This window comes from Rhinoraja longicauda, chromosome 11 (genome assembly GCF_053455715.1).
Source record: "Rhinoraja longicauda isolate Sanriku21f chromosome 11, sRhiLon1.1, whole genome shotgun sequence".
NCBI lineage: Eukaryota > Metazoa > Chordata > Chondrichthyes > Rajiformes > Arhynchobatidae > Rhinoraja > Rhinoraja longicauda.
Window position 1 is genome coordinate 52,692,416 of NC_135963.1, and position 16,188 is coordinate 52,708,603.

General features: G+C 43.4%; 1 protein-coding gene across 2 annotated transcripts in view; it reads left to right on the forward strand.

Annotated features, from left to right (window-relative positions):
* aspm (assembly factor for spindle microtubules) overlaps positions 1–16,188 on the forward strand; it is a 58,942-nt gene that overhangs the window by 23,965 nt on the left and 18,789 nt on the right. For both annotated transcript variants that reach the window (XM_078407737.1, XM_078407738.1), the window contains exons 15-20: positions 1,001–1,146; positions 1,450–1,578; positions 2,788–2,982; positions 5,782–12,873; positions 13,673–13,822; positions 15,079–15,245. In XM_078407737.1, coding sequence (XP_078263863.1) covers positions 1,001–1,146; positions 1,450–1,578; positions 2,788–2,982; positions 5,782–12,873; positions 13,673–13,822; positions 15,079–15,245 — 7,879 coding nt within the window. The remainder of the gene's footprint in view (positions 1–1,000; positions 1,147–1,449; positions 1,579–2,787; positions 2,983–5,781; positions 12,874–13,672; positions 13,823–15,078; positions 15,246–16,188) is intronic.

A 16,188-nucleotide genomic window follows, 5' to 3' on the forward strand; every position in this document is an offset into this window, starting at 1 on the left:
GGGCCTGGACTTACCATCTCGGAGGCTTCGGCCGTGGGCCCTGCAGACCGCAACATCGGGAGCTCGCAGGTCCCTGGCTGGCGACCGGCTTTTGGGAGCTCCAGCCGTAGCAACTTCGACCGCCCCGAAGCACGAGGCACGATCAACCCGCCCGCAGGCCCTTCATCACCCTGCGTGGCCCGGCCGCAGCACTTTACATCGCCCGGTGGGGGCTCAGGACTCTCATCACCCTGCGTGGCTCGGCCCTGGGAATTTACATCGCCCGGTGGGGGCTCAGGACTCTCATCGCCCTGCGTGGCTCGGCCGCGGCATTTTCCATCGCCCGGTGGGGGCTCAGGACTTTCATCGGCCTGCTCGGCTCGACCCTGGGACTTTCCATCGCCCGGTGGGGGCTTCAAGGGGTTGGGAGCCTCGATCGCCTCGTGGCGCCACGGGAGAAGAACGAGGAGGAGACAAGACTTTGCCTTCCATCACAGTGAGGGTATGCCTAGAGCAATCACTGTGATGGCTGTTTTGTGTAAAAAATTGTATCTGTGTGTCTTGTGTTCTTTAATGTCTACTGCCGGACCCTGACGTGAGAGGACGCTGGCGTTGATTATTCGCCGCTTTTCCGTCAGGATAGTTTGTCTGTTTGTCTGTTTGTTTCTATGTTAATTGTATTTGTAAAGCGCTTTGTGCATGTGTTAAGGCGCTATATAAAATAAATATATTATTATTATTATTATTATTGCTCCCTGAAGACTAATAAGGGCTTTTTATATTTTAAACAAAAATTAAACTGCTCTAACATTTATTTCTAGACTGATAGAAGTGGAAATGTTGTGAAGTTATGCGAACCGTATCCCTGATTGGAGCACCCCTGGCGATCTGCACATTATTCTTGTCTTAAAGTGAAATTTTGCTAATGTGAATGAAATACTAATGGTCACATTGCTTCAGTGGTTTGCTGCCTTAGATTTGCTGTTCAAATGATACAGAATTGTATATTGTCTTTATTTAGCATTGCCTTCAGCCAACATCTATGAAGAACTCTTGGAAAATGAAAAGAAGAATTTTAATTTAGTGACTACTGCTGTTGCAGACCTTGGAGGCATCCCAGCTATGATACGGCACGTGGATATGTCAAACACCATCCCAGATGAGAAGGTACAAGTTTCAGATCTCCAAGTGAATGCATTAAGAGTTTCGTAGCTTACTAATTCTGAGCAATGCAACGTTACACCTTATCTGGAAGTTTATTAGGGAAATCGTTAATAAACTGTGTGTTTTAAATGTTTTAATTCCATTTAATTTCTAGACCATGACTTCATTAATAATAGTAATAGAGCCTGTATTAAGCATTAAGCAACAGATGTTTGCTGCTTGAATTGAATGATTCAGTGTGACAGGATGGCTGTTCTATCATTGCTATATAAACTATTTCCCTGAAGTACATTTTAATTTTTACAGGTTGTTATCTCTTACGTCTCATTTCTTTGCGCTCGACTTCTCGATCTACGAAAAGAAGCCAGGGCTGCCAGAATCATACAGGCTGCTTGGAGGAAATATAAGCTAAACTGTGAGCTTCAGCTTTTGAAGGTAGTTTAGTTATCCAGCGCTATTCTGCTGCCCAAATTAGCCATTCTTAAGATTGTGGATAAATCTAACAGTTATTGCAATGTGTGATGCTTTTGGCTGGTCAACAATGAATATTTATACAACGATCAAATTATTCCACGAAAAACCACGTATGTATTTAAGACACATGAGTAGACTGATGAGATATACCTGCATCCTGATGAAATGTGGCAACAGTGTTCTCAGTAGTCCAGAGATAAATGCAGAACATTAGAAGTTCACAAAAAATAATATATTTTGGAGGCAAGAGCTTTTACATTCAATAATGTTTATGGAAGCCTGGATGATGAGTGTGATGTATTAAACTAACACTTTTAAGCCATTATCTTTACAAACATGTATCAATATTAATCTCTGCACACTTATCAACTGGGTGGCGATGGCAGCCTTGCCAAAGGTCTGTCTGCCCCTTTGTCTTTTTTGTTATTTTTTGGTGTGTTTGAAAAAGTATGTGTTAGTGTTCTCTGGTTTGTTTTATGTGGGGGGTCGGGGGAAACTTTTTTCAATCTCTTACCTTGCCGGAGATGCGAACCGGATCGTATCTCCGGTCGCTCTGCGGCCTAACATCATGGAGTTGGCGGCCTTGCTCCAGACTGACTTTGAGCCCCACCGTGAGGCCGTGGACTTACTTTGCCTGGGATCGACGCTTCAACCGCGGCCTGCGGATTTCAACATCGAGGAACTTACCGTCTCGGGTAGATGTCGGGAAGCTCCAAAGTCGCAAGAGGTTTGACTAGCCCCGACCAGGGTCCGATCGTCCGGTGCGGGGAGCTGAGATCCCCCCGATGCGGGAGCTTGATCGCCCCGACACGGAGGGGCCGACCGCCGGCTATGGGAACCTAGACCGCTCCGACAACGGAAGGCTCAAGGCCCCCGACTGCGGGAGCCCAAAGAAGGGAAGAGATTGAACTTTTTTTCGCCTTCCATCACAGTGAGGAATGTGGAGGAGTCACTGTGGTGGATGTTTATGTTAAAATATATTTTGTGTGTTTTGTTGCTTTTTATTGGTATGGCAAATCAAATCCCTCGTATGTTGCAAAACATACTTGGCTAATAAAGTATGATTATGATATGCTTTGTCATTGTAAATATTGCCAGAAATAATTTTGGAATTTGAAACGGAGAGGCAAGGTTCCCCTTTTTAAATTAAACAATTGTCTTGTATTTTAGGAGAAAGAGAAAGCTGCGTGCCTTATTCAGAGAGCTGTGCGTAGGTTTTTGCATCAGCAACAGCTCAAGAAAAGAAACAGTGCTGCTATTATTATACAAACTACCTGGCGCAGCCATGTGATGAGGCAGAAGACTAAAGCACTGGTGATGCTCAAGATTCAAGCAGTTCAGAATGAAGCAGCAACACTTCTTCAGGTTAGATCATTTTGCCTTAAAGCAATTCATGAATAAATATCAATTACAAAATCAATGACTCCCACAACTATCTCGACTATACTTCTTCCCACCCTGCTTCCTGCAAAGACTCTATCCCCTCCTCCCAATTCCCCCGTCTACGCCGCATCTGCATCCAAGATGAGATGTTCCATACGAGAACATCCGAGATGTCCTCATTCTTTAGGACACCAGAGTTCCCCCCTCCCATCATAAATGAGAACCTCACTTGTGTCTCCTCGGTACCCCGCAGCTCCGTCCTTGCTCCCCTGAGTCAGAGTCCCCCTTGTCCTTGCCTTCCACCCCATCAGCCGTTGCATACAACACATAATCTTCCGGAATTTTTGCCACCTCCAACGGGATCCCACCACAGGCCACATTTTCCCATCTCCACCCCTTTCCGCAGAGACCGTCCCCTCCGCAACTCCCTGGTTAATTCATCCCTTCCCACCCAAACCACCCCCTCCCCAGGTACCTTCCCCGCAACTGCAGAAGATGCAACACCTATCGTTATACCTCCTCCCTCGACTCTGTCCAGGGACCCGACAGTCCTTTCAGGTTAGGCAGAGGCTCACTTGCACCTCCTCCAACCTCGTCTACTGTATCCGTTGTTCAAGATGTGGACTCTTATACATCGGCGAAACCAAACACAGACTGGGTGATCGTTTTGCGGAACACCTTCGCTCAGCCCGCATGAACCAACCTGATCTCCCGGTTGCTGGAAACTTTAATTCTCCTTCCCATTCCTACACAGACCTTTCTGTCCTCTGCCTCCTCCATTGTCAGAGTGAGGCTAAACGCAAATTGGAGGAACAGCATCTCATTTTGATTGGGTAGCTTTTAACCCAGTGGTATGAATATTGATTTCTCTCCCTTCAGGTAGCCCGGCATTCTCTCTCTCTCTATCCCTCCTGCACCCATGTCGCACTAGCTTCTCATTTTTCTTGCTATTGAGGGCGTGCAGCGTAGGTTTACAAGGTTAATTCCCAGAATGGCGGGACTATCATATGTTGAAAGACTGGAGCGACTAGGCTTCTATACACTGGAATTTAGAAGGATGTGAGGAGATCTTATCGAAACGTATAAGATTATTAAGGGGTTGGACACGTTAGAGGCAGGAAACATGTTCCCAATGTTGGGGGAGTCCAGAACAAGGGGCCACAGTTTAAGAATAAGGGGTAGGCCATTTAGAACTGAGATGAGGAAAAACTTTTCCAGTCAGAGAGTTGTGAATCTGTGGAATTCTCTGCCTCAGAAGGCAGTGGAGGCCAATTCTCTGATTGCATTCAAGAGAGAACTGGATAGAGCTCTTAAGGATAGCGGAGTCAGGGGGTATGGGGAGAAGGCAGGATCGGGGTACTGATTGGGAATGATCAGCCATGATCACATTGAATGGCTCGAAGGGCCGAATGGCCTCCTCCTGCACCTACTGTCTATTGTCTTTCACCCTACAAACTGTTTACAATGGCCTGTTTCCTTTGTCATCGTTACTTTTTTGCGTATCTTTCATTCATTGTTCTTTATCTCTGCACATCATGGAGCTTAATTTTCTATCGATATTGGTGTAGCCTCTTTATTTTCATCGGCTTCAATCTTGATGATAACTTGATCATGTAATACCATAAGGTGCTTTTAGGAAATCAACCGCACCATCCTAATAGCATTTTTCTCATCAATTCATCAATAAACTTCAATACATTCAAAACTCCGCTGCCCGTCTACTCACACACACCTCGATCCGTGACCATATCACCCCCGTCCTTTATAAACTCCACTGGCTCCCCATCCCCCAGAGAATCCAGTACAAAATCCTCCTCATAACCTACAAAGCCCTCCATAACCTGGCCCCATCCTACCTGACCGACCTCCTCCACAGGCACACTCCCACCTGCACCCTCCGCTCTGCCGCTGCCAATCTCCTATCCCCCCCACATCCGGACTAAACTCAGATCCTGGGGGGACAGGGCTTTCTCCATCGCTGCTCCCACCCTATGGAACTCATTACCCCAAACCGTTAGAGACTCCCCCACACTCACCACATTCAAAACATCGCTTAAGTCTCACCTGTTCAGTACTACCTTCAACCACTGAAGGTCACCTCACCTACTGTCTCCTTTCTCTGTTCATTTATTTATTTACTTATTTATCTATTTATTAATTTCCCTATGTTCTCAAAATCTCTGTAAAGCGTCTTTGAGTATATGAAAAGCGCTATATAAATAAAATGTATTATTATTATTATTATTAATTCTCAACTATTTTGTCAAGTTAGTTAATAATTCCTGTTATCAATGTTTGGCCTGTCTAATATCTCAAATACATCTTCCGTGGCTGAGATTCCAATAACATTGGTATGTTTATGCTATTGTTGCCCCTATTGTAGACTGAGGTAAAGCACCAATTAGTTCCTCTACTGCCTTTTCCATTACCCTATGTCATTGAGTTGTACTGTTCTCAGTGACCTATCTTACCTCATAATTAACTAGTGAAGAGAAACAAGGAGCTGCAGGTGCTGGATCCTTGAGGGAAAAACACAAAGTACTATCCCTTGTCTCTTTCTACCAGCCACATCCACTCCATCAATCTGAAGAAAGGTTCCAACCTGACACTTTGTGTGTCCATTTCCCTCTGCAGATGCTGTCTCTGACACCGTTATTCTAGTTTGTATCGTAATCACATAGAATATTAGAGTGTCATTTAATTTTAAATGGTGGCATGTCTCCCTTAGTAATGATGCATAATGTTTTTATTTATGCCATGTTTCCTGTACTTAATTTACAGGCCTACTGGAGAGGATACGTTGGAAGAAGGTATTTTCAGAGAGCACGGCAATTTTGCATTTGCTTGCAAAGTCGCATAAGGATGAAAATTGCAGTTGCTTCTTACAAACGAACTTTATGGGCTACTGTTACCCTCCAGAGGCATTTCAGAGCACATCTACTGTGTTTATCTGAGCAAAGGAATTACTTAAGATTGAGGGCTTCAGCTATTACATTACAGTCTGCATTTAGAAGGTGGCAAGCTCACAAAATTGAAAAGCAGACCAAGGCAGCAGTGCTACTGCAGAAATACATAAGGGGTTTTCTCTCCTGCAATAGGCGTCAACGGTCCATAACCTTGTTGCAAGCACATGCTAAAGGATTTCTCATTAGAACTGAAATGCGCAGGAGGAAAAATGCTGCTATTACCCTAAAGAAGTACATAAAGGCTTATGTTACAGGAAAGCACGAATACAAATCTTATCAGAGACTCAAGTGGGCTGCTAGAGTAATTCAAACTTCTTATCGTTACTTAAAAGTCAGACAGCTTGATCGTCAAACTAAGTCAGCCATACTCATCCAATCAACATTTAGAATGTACAAGCAACGAAAAAGACTTCTTGCTGCCCGGAAAGCTGCTGTGCTCATGCAGACTTTAATAAGGATGCACTTGGCTCAAACTAGGTTTCTACAGTACCGGCAAGCAGCAGTTACCATTCAACGGCACTTCAGAGCTAAACGACAGGGGCAGAAAGAGATGCAGCACTATCTGAAACTTCGGCAAGTAGCTATAAAAATCCAAGCATCTTTTCGGGAACGGCAGACACTAAAAGAAGCCAGAAGGAAACAAGCTGCTGTCACAATACAATCTTGGTACCGAATGCACAGAGGGAAACAAAAATATCTATATGCCAAAAAAAGTTGCATTAAAATCCAATCATGGTTTAGATGCAGCATGACTCAACGAGCCTTTCTTTCCAAGAAAACTGCAGCATTTACTATCCAAAAATATTATAGAGCTTGCAGAGAAAGTAAAGCTCAGCGTGAGAAATATGTATCAATGCTCAAGGCAGCAATAACTATACAGGCTTACGTTCGCGGTATGAGCATTCGTCAGCTTGTCAGAAAAGTGAAGGCTGCTCGAGTTATTCAGTCATATTGGAAAATGAGAAGAGAGCGATTGAAGTTTTTGCACTATAGACAATGTATTATTACCCTACAGGCCCATGTGAGAAGGTCATGTGCTCAGAAGAGATACCACTCAGTGAAAATAGCAACCTGGTCATTGCAGGCCCATTTTAGAGCTATTTTAGCTCAGAAAAAAGCACAAGCTGAGTATCGGGCAGTGAGGTCTGCAGCTATTGTCTTACAGTCTGCATTCAAGCGGTTACAAATGAGAAGACAAATTTGCCTGTTGCGGTCAGCTGTGAAGATCCAGTCTGCATTCCGTGCATATATTTCACGAAAGAAATACATGCAAATTAAAAATGTGGCTATCAAAATTCAGGCCTCTGTAAAAATGATCCAAGCACGAAATTATTACAGATCCCTTAAAAAGGCTACAACATGTATCCAGAGACGTTACCGGGCTAACAAGCTATGTTTCGAAAAGCGAAGCGAATATCTGAGAAAAAAGGAAGCTTGTATACATCTTCAGTCTGCTATTAGGCAGCACCTAGCTAAAAAGCATTTGTATTTGTGTCGACAAGCTGCAATTAAAATTCAATCAGTGTTCAGAATGCATAGACTAAGAAGCCAATACCTTAGGATTCATCTTGCTGCAGTCATAATTGAAAGAAGATTCCATGCCTACCAGGAAGGAGCTTATCAAAGGCAGAAGTTCCTGAGAACCAAAGGAGCAGTAATATGTTTGCAGGCAGCATATAAAGGTTATAGTGTACGCAAACAGATAAATCTTCAACATAAAGCAGCTAGCAAAATCCAAGCAGTTTTTAGAGGGCATGCTGTAAGAGTAAAGTACTTGGCAATGCAAAATGCTGCTATTGCAATCCAGAATTGGTACAGAAGTTACAAAGTTGGTCAACAGCAGCGGTTTAAGTACCTTGAGATTAAGGCATCAGTGATTATTCTTCAAGCAGTGTTCCGTGGATTATCTGCAAGGAAGAAATTACAAGTGCAACACAAAGCCGCAGTGGCCATTCAAACGGCCTTCCGAAGGTTCAGGGCACAGACCCAGTTTGGTATGTTAAAAGGTGCTGTGGGAACTGTTCAAATTCATTTTAAAGCAAAGTTGTTGGGAAGGAAAGAACGTTGTGCATACCTGACAATGCGCCAATCAGCAATAACAATCCAAGCAGCTTATAAAGGTATGGTTGCAAGGAAAGAGTTTAGAAGGCAACGGAAGGCTTGTATTGTAATACAAGCGTCTTTCAGAATGCACAAAATGTGTGTAGAATTTCAAACTCAGAGACGGGCAGCACTGATCATACAAGAGCAATTCAGAGCTCACGTTCAAAGCAAATGTCAACGGCAAAAATATCTAAATATGAAGGCGGCTGCAGTGTCATTGCAAGCTGTGTTTCGTGCCGTGAAAGCCCGGAAAAAGCTGGACGAAATGCACAAAGCAGCAACAATTATACAAAGTGCAACTAAATCTTTCCTGGCTAAGAGGCGCTACAACACTCTTAAAACTGCTTCAATCATTCTGCAAAGGCAGTTTAGAGCTTTGCTACTGACCAGACAGCAGCGAGAAATCTATCTGTGTATTCGCAAGGCAACGCTATCTATTCAAACAGCCTTCAGGGGTATGAAGGTACGGAGAGAGATCCGGGACATACAGAAGGCAGCAACTGTGATACAAGCAGCATTTAGAATGCACAGAGTGTACCTTCCATACAGGGCAATGAGATTGGCAGCAATAATAATACAAACCCATTACAGGGCACACCTTCAAATGAAAATTGATCGCCAGAACTACGTGAAGGTCCGCAGCAGTGTTTTGCTGCTTCAGGCTGCCTACCGAGGAATGGTTGTTCGAAAGCATCTGCAGTGCATGCACAAATCTGCCAGGGTCATACAGACTTTTTATCAAATGCATAAGCAGCGCCAGTATTTCAAGAAACTGCGCTGGGCGGCAACTGCTATGCAGCAACGATACCGAGCTTGCCAGGTAAGAGATGTCCATGTGAGACAGTACAATAGTTTGAAAAAAGCAGCGGTTTGTATTCAAGCTGCTTTCCGTGGCACGAAGACAAGGCAGCAACTCCAAAGAAATCACTTAGCTGTAACAGTAATCCAGAGAAGATTCCGAGCTTTTGTTGACCGGAAAAAATACCTGTTGCTTAGAACTGCAGCTTTAGTAATCCAACAGCGGTACAGGGCACATGTACTGGCCAGGAGTCAAATGCAAATATACGTAACGATCCAGAGGGCAACACTATCTATTCAAGCTGCCTTCAGAGGTATGAAGGTACGGAGAGAGATCTGGGACAAACAGAAGGCAGCAACTGTAATACAAGCAGCATTTAGAATGCACAGAGTGTACCTTCCATACAGGGCAATGAGATTGGCAGCAATAATAATACAAACCCATTACAGGGCACACCTTCAAATGAAAACTGATCGCCAGAACTACGTGAAGGTCCGCAGCAGTGTTTTGCTGCTTCAGGCTGCCTACCGAGGAATGGTTGTTCGAAAGCATCTGCAGTGCATGCACAAATCTGCCAGGGTCATACAGACTTATTATCAAATGCATAAGCAGCGTCAGTATTTCAAGAAACTGCGCTGGGCGGCAACTGCGGTACAGCAACGATACCGAGCTTGTCAGATAAGAGATGTCCATGTGAGACAGTATCATACTCTGAAAAGAGCCACAGTTTGTATTCAAGCTGCTTTCCGTGGAACGAAGGCAAGGCAGCAACTCCAAATAACTCACGTAGCTGCAACAGTTATCCAGAGACGATTCCGAGCTTTTGTTGACCGGAAAAAATACCTGTTGCTTAGTGCTGCAGCTTTAGTAATCCAACAGCGGTACAGGGCACATGTACTGGCCAGGAGTCAAATGCAAATGTACATTATGATCCAGAGGGCAACGCTATCTATTCAAACAGCCTTCAGGGGTATGAAGGTACGGAGAGAGATCCGGGACAGACAGAAGGCAGCAACTGTGATACAAGCAGCATTTAGAATGCACAGAGTGTACCTTCCATACAGGGCAATGAGATTGGCAGCAATAATAATACAAACCCATTATAGGGCACACCTTCAAATGAAAACTGATCGCAATAATTACGTGAAGATCCGCAGCAGTGTTTTGCTGCTTCAGGCTGCCTACCGAGGAATGGTTGTTCGAAAGCATTTGCAGTGCATGCACAAATCTGCCAGGGTCATACAGAGTTATTATCAAATGCATAAGCAGCACCAGTATTTCAAGAAACTGCGCTGGGCGGCAACTGTTGTACAGCAACGATACCGAGCTTGTCAGATAAGAGATGTCCATGTGAGACAGTATCATACTCTGAAAAGAGCCACAGTTTGTATTCAAGCTGCTTTCCGCGGAACGAAGGCAAGGCAGCAACTCCAAATAACTCACGTAGCTGCAACAGTTATCCAGAGACGATTCCGAGCTTTTGTTGACCGGAAAAAATACCTGTTGCTTAGAACTGCAGCTTTAGTAATCCAACAGCGGTACAGGGCACATGTACTGGCCAGGAGTCAAATGCAAATGTACATTATGATCCAGAGGGCAACGCTATCTATTCAAACAGCCTTCAGGGGTATGAAGGTACGGAGAGAGATCCGGGACAGACAGAAGGCAGCAACTGTGATACAAGCAGCATTTAGAATGCACAGAGTCAACCTTCCATACAGGGCAATGAGATTGGCAGCAATAATAATACAAAGCCATTATGGGGCACACCTTCAAATGAAAACTGATCGCAATAATTACGTGAAGATCCGCAGCAGTGTTTTGCTGCTTCAGGCTGCCTACCGAGGAATGGTTGTTCGAAAGCATTTGCAGTGCATGCACAAATCTGCCAGGGTCATACAGACTTATTATCAAATGCATAAGCAGCACCAGTATTTCAAGAAACTGCGCTGGGCGGCAACTGTTGTACAGCAACGATACCGAGCTTGTCAGATAAGAGATGCCCATGTGAGACAGTACAATAGTTTGAGAAAAGCAGCGGTTTGTATTCAAGCTGCTTTCCGTGGCACGAAGACAAGGCAGCAACTCCAAAGAAATCACCTAGGTGCAACAGTAATCCAGAGAAGATTCCGAGCTTTTGTTGACCGGAAAAAATACCTGTTGCTTAGAACTGCAGCTTTAGTAATCCAACAGCGGTACAGGGCACATGTACTGGCCAGGAGTCAAATGCAAATATACGTAACGATCCAGAGGGCAACGCTATCTATTCAAGCTGCCTTCAGAGGTATGAAGGTACGGAGAGAGATCCGGAACAGACAGAAGGCAGCAACTGTGATTCAAGCAGCATTTAGAATGCACAGAGTGTACCTTCCATACAGGGCAATGAGATTGGCAGCAACTATAATACAAACCCATTACAGGGCACACCTTCAAATGAAAACTGATCGCCAGAACTACGTGAAGGTCCGCAGCAGTGTTTTGCTTCTTCAGGCTGCCTACCGAGGAATGGTTGTTCAAAAGCATTTGCAGTGCATGCACAAATCTGCCAGGGTCATACAGACTTATTATCAAATGCATAAGCAACGCCAGTATTTCAAGAAATTGCGCTGGGCGGCAACTGCGGTACAGCAACGATACCAAGCTTGTCAGATAAGAGATGCCCACGTGAGACAGTATCATACTCTGAAAAGAGCCACAGTTTGTATTCAAGCTGCTTTCCGCGGAACGAAGGCAAGGCAGCAACTCCAAATAACTCACGTAGCTGCAACAGTTATCCAGAGAAGATTCCGAGCTTTTGTTGACCGGAAAAAATACCTGTTGCTTAGAACTGCAGCTTTAGTAATCCAACAGCGGTACAGGGCACATGCACTGGCCAGAAGTCAAATGCAAATGTACATTATGATCCAGAGGGCAACGCTATCTATTCAAACAGCCTTCAGGGGTATGAAGGTACGGAGAGAGATCCGGGACAGACAGAAGGCAGCAACTGTAATACAAGCAGCATTTAGAATGCACAGAGTGTACCTTCCATACAGGGCAATGAGATTGGCAGCAATAAGAATACAAACCCATTACAGGGCACACCTTCAAATGAAAACTGATCGCAATAATTACGTGAAGGTCCGCAGCAGTGTTTTGCTGCTTCAGGCTGCCTACCGAGGAATGGTTGTTCGAAAGCATTTGCTGTGCATGCACAAATCTGCCAGGGTCATACAGACTTATTATCAAATGCATAAGCAGCGCCAGTATTTCAAGAAACTGCGCTGGGCGGCAACTGTTGTACAGCAACGATACCGAGCTTGTCAGATAAGAGATGCCCACGTGAGACATTATAATAGTTTGAGAAAAGCAGCGGTTTGTATTCAGGCCCTCTACCGTGGGGTAAAAGCCAGAGGATTGGTTGAAAAAATCAAGGCAGCACGCCATATTAATTTCTTCTTAAGGATGTGCATTGCAAGAAAACATTTCTTGAATCAAAAGGCGGCTATAATCACTCTGCAAGCTTCATTCCGTGGATTCCGATCAAGGGTACGCTACAGAGCTATGCGATTAGCAGCCATTTTGATTCAGAGATGGTACAAAGCTTGCAAAATAGGGCATTCCCAGTTTGTGCAATATCAGTCAATGAGGTGTGCGACCATCACCATTCAGGCTGCCTACAAGGGTATGGTGGTTAGGCAGTGGGTTAAGCAAAAGCGGGCTGCTGTAAAAGTGCAGTCAGTACTCTGTATGATTTGGTATAGGAAAGAGTTCCTCAAACTGAAATATGCAGCAATTGTCGTGCAGTCTCACTACCGTGCTTATGAAGCAAGAAAACTATACAGAGCATATATCGAAGCCACTGTTGTATTGCAAAGACAATATAGATCCTACATCTTAATGAAGAACCAGAGATGTGCTTACTTAACATTCCGTCAGACAGTCATCAGCCTTCAAGCCAGAATGCGTGGATTAATTGTACGAAGAAGCTATAAAAAACTTCATCGGGGTATCACTAAAATTCAGGTAACATTTTTTGTAGTAAATTTAGACTAGAATATGTACAGTATAACCTATTGTAATTTTAAGGTTTGAATAATAAAAAAAGAATAAAAAACGACAATTGGGCCGTCACAACGTTACTGTTGCTGCTTTACAGCGCTAGAGACCTAGGTTTGATCCTTACGACAGGTGCTCACTCTATGGAGTTTGCATGTTCTCCCTGTGACTAGGTTTTTTCCGGGTGCTCCAATTTCCTCCAACGTTCCAAAGATATGCAGGTTAATTGACTTTTGCAAATTATCCCTGGTGTGTAGGATGGAACAGGTCTACGGGGTTCGTTGGTCAGTACGGATTCGGTAGGCCAAAAGGCCTGTTTCCATGCTGTATCTCTAATCTGGACTAATACACTGCTAATTCATTTATTTTTAAGATGTTACACAGAATGATATGTTTTTCAGTGTGCCCACACTGCAAGAAAGAGAGTGTAGTAACTGGGGCTCCAATAAGTTGAAAATAGGTCCAGCTAATAATTGAGCCAAATGCTGATCATCTGGGATTCCTGAATAGTTGGCGAGCAGAGCATTGGAATGCTGCTGCACATTGCATTAAATTAATTGAGTGAAGTGATAAAGAGGAACAGTTTTTTTTCTCCCCAGGATGTTTAATGTTCTTAAAATGAGGGTGTAAGTCAGCATCTGTACAATTCCTTACCTTTTTGTAGATAACTAGCTCATCCAAAAGGGAGAAGACCTTGCATTGGAGGTGCATGGTGAAATTGATGACGAATGTTTAAAAAGTCGTTTTGTTAATATTGTTTTTACAGGCTTGTTATCGTGGGAGGAAACAGAGGCAAGTGTTTCTTTGCTACAAGGAAGCAGCATGTGTGATACAACAACACTACAGAGCTTATTGTGAAGGAAAGGTTGAACAAGAAAATTACTTCAAAATAAAACACGCTGCTGCCATAATACAGGTATGTCCTTAGAAATATTTCTGATTCCCTGTTAATGAAGTTATGGGTCTTCAGTTGTACCTTCAAAAAAAATTGCCCAAGCTCCCCCTTTCTTGATAAGTTTGTCCATTTTTTTCCAAAGATATCTCGTGACCGAGGTTTGTCAAATAATGTGCATATTTAACACTTGATTATAGGGTGAGTTCTAAGAGTTAATGATTTGCAAAATGTTCAAGATGTGACATTGTCTTAAATATTGACGTAAGGATTTGACCAATTGGCTTTCTCCTCTCTTAATTCGTAAAAAATGTTTTTTTGAATTTCATTCCACAAACACCTTTAATTCCTTTACACTATGTTCTGGTTTTTTTAAAGTTAGTAATTGTATTTGAGTTGAGGCCTTGCAGCATAATGTTTTGGCTTGTTACAAGCTTGCCAGGAGTCTTTACCAACAATGAAATGATTTTTTTCTTCCACACCTGTTTACTATGCAGCTTTTGCCAGCCTCAGGAAAACAAAACTACAATGAAGAACCTTATTAACCTTATTCAGCCTTGCTGAAGTCCATATAGACAATGTCAACAGCCTTACTGTTGACAATCTTTTTGGTTACATGAAAAAAACTGAATCTAATTCATATGACATGAACTTCGATGTACAAAACCATCCTGACTATCCTGAATCGGCCCCTGTCTATTCAAATGCATGTATATCTTATTCTTCAGAATCCTCCCCAGTAACCTACCTACCACATATGTTAGGTGCACTGATCTATAGTGCCTAGCCTTCTTAAATAGAGGTACAACATTATTAGCTGCCCTCCAGTCATCTAGCACCTCACCCGTGTCTAACGATTCATGTAACTCAGCTGGAGCTCCTGCAATTTCTTGTTTAGCATCCCAGTGTCCTTGGATATATCCGATCAGGCCTGGGAGATTTATCTACCTTCATATGCCTTACGAAGTCCAGCATCTCCCTGACTGTAATGCAGACTGTTCTGAGAGCATCTCTATTAACTGTACCAAGGTCTCTAGTCATATTTTTCCCCACTGTAAAAGCAGGAGAAATTGAGGACTCTGTCCAACTCCTGAGGCTCCACGCATATGTTTTCGTTCCAATCCACTATCTGAAGAATCTTAATTACAAGAGTTTTGTAATGTGTATGTGGTTCTTCTGTGGTTGGAATGTGTTAGTAATTTTTCTTAAAAATCTGTTCTCATCAATAGTTGCACTTATTATCAGCAAAATTGACCTTGCACATTTTTTTAAAATTTCAGGCTTCATACCGTCGATACCAAGTGAGACAACTAGTTAGGAAAACAACTGCTGCATCAAAAATTCAGGCCTGGTTTCAGGGACAAGTTTTACGCCGACAGTACAAGGCCTTTCTTGCTTCAGTTATTTTCATCCAAAGGCATTTCAGAGCAAAGCAGGATAGATCCAGGTAATCATCCAACAAGGGACATTGTGTGGGTTTCCTTTCTTTAACTTTTTTTAAGAGATGAGACGGATCGAATTTTCATTTTTCATGACCTTTAATGAGTGATAAGGTCATAAGTAATAGGAGCAGAATTTGGCCCATCAAGTCTACTCCGCCATTCAATCATGGCTGATCTATCTCTCTCTCTTAACCCCATTCTGCCTTCTCCCCATAACCTCTGACACCTGTACTAATTAAAAATCTATCTATCTCTGCCTTAAAAAATATCCATTGACTTGGCCTCCACAGCCTTCTGTGGCAAAGAATTCCACAGATTCACCACCCTCTGATTAAAGACATTTCTCATCTCCTTCCTAAAAGAACGTCCTTTAATTCTGAGGCTATGACCTCCAGTCCTAGACTCTCCCACTTGTGGAAACATCCTCTCCACATCCACTCTATCCAAGCCTTTCACTATTCTGTATGTGTCAATGAGTTCCCCCTCATTCTTCTAAAACCCAGTGAGTACAGGCCCAGTGCCGACAAATGCTCATCATAAGTTAACCTATTCATTCCTGGGATCATTCTTGTAAACCTCCACTGGACATCTCTCCAGAGCCAGCACATCCTTCCTCAGATATGGTGCCCAAAACTGCTCACAATTCCAAATGTGGCTGTACCAGTGCCTTATAGAGCCTCAACATTACATCCTTGTTTTTGTATACAAGCCCTCTTGAAATAAGTGCAAGCGTTGAGTTTGCTTTCTTTACTACCGATTCGACTTGCAGATTAACTGACCCCTGCAGAACTCTGCTTGTCACTGGCAGCCAACCAGAAAAAGGCCCCTTTATTGCCACTCTTTGTCTTTGCCATCCAGCCAACCTGCAATCCATGCTAGTATCTGTCCTTTCAGACCATGGGCTCTCATCTTCCTTAGCAGCCTCACGTGTGGCACCTTATTAAAGGC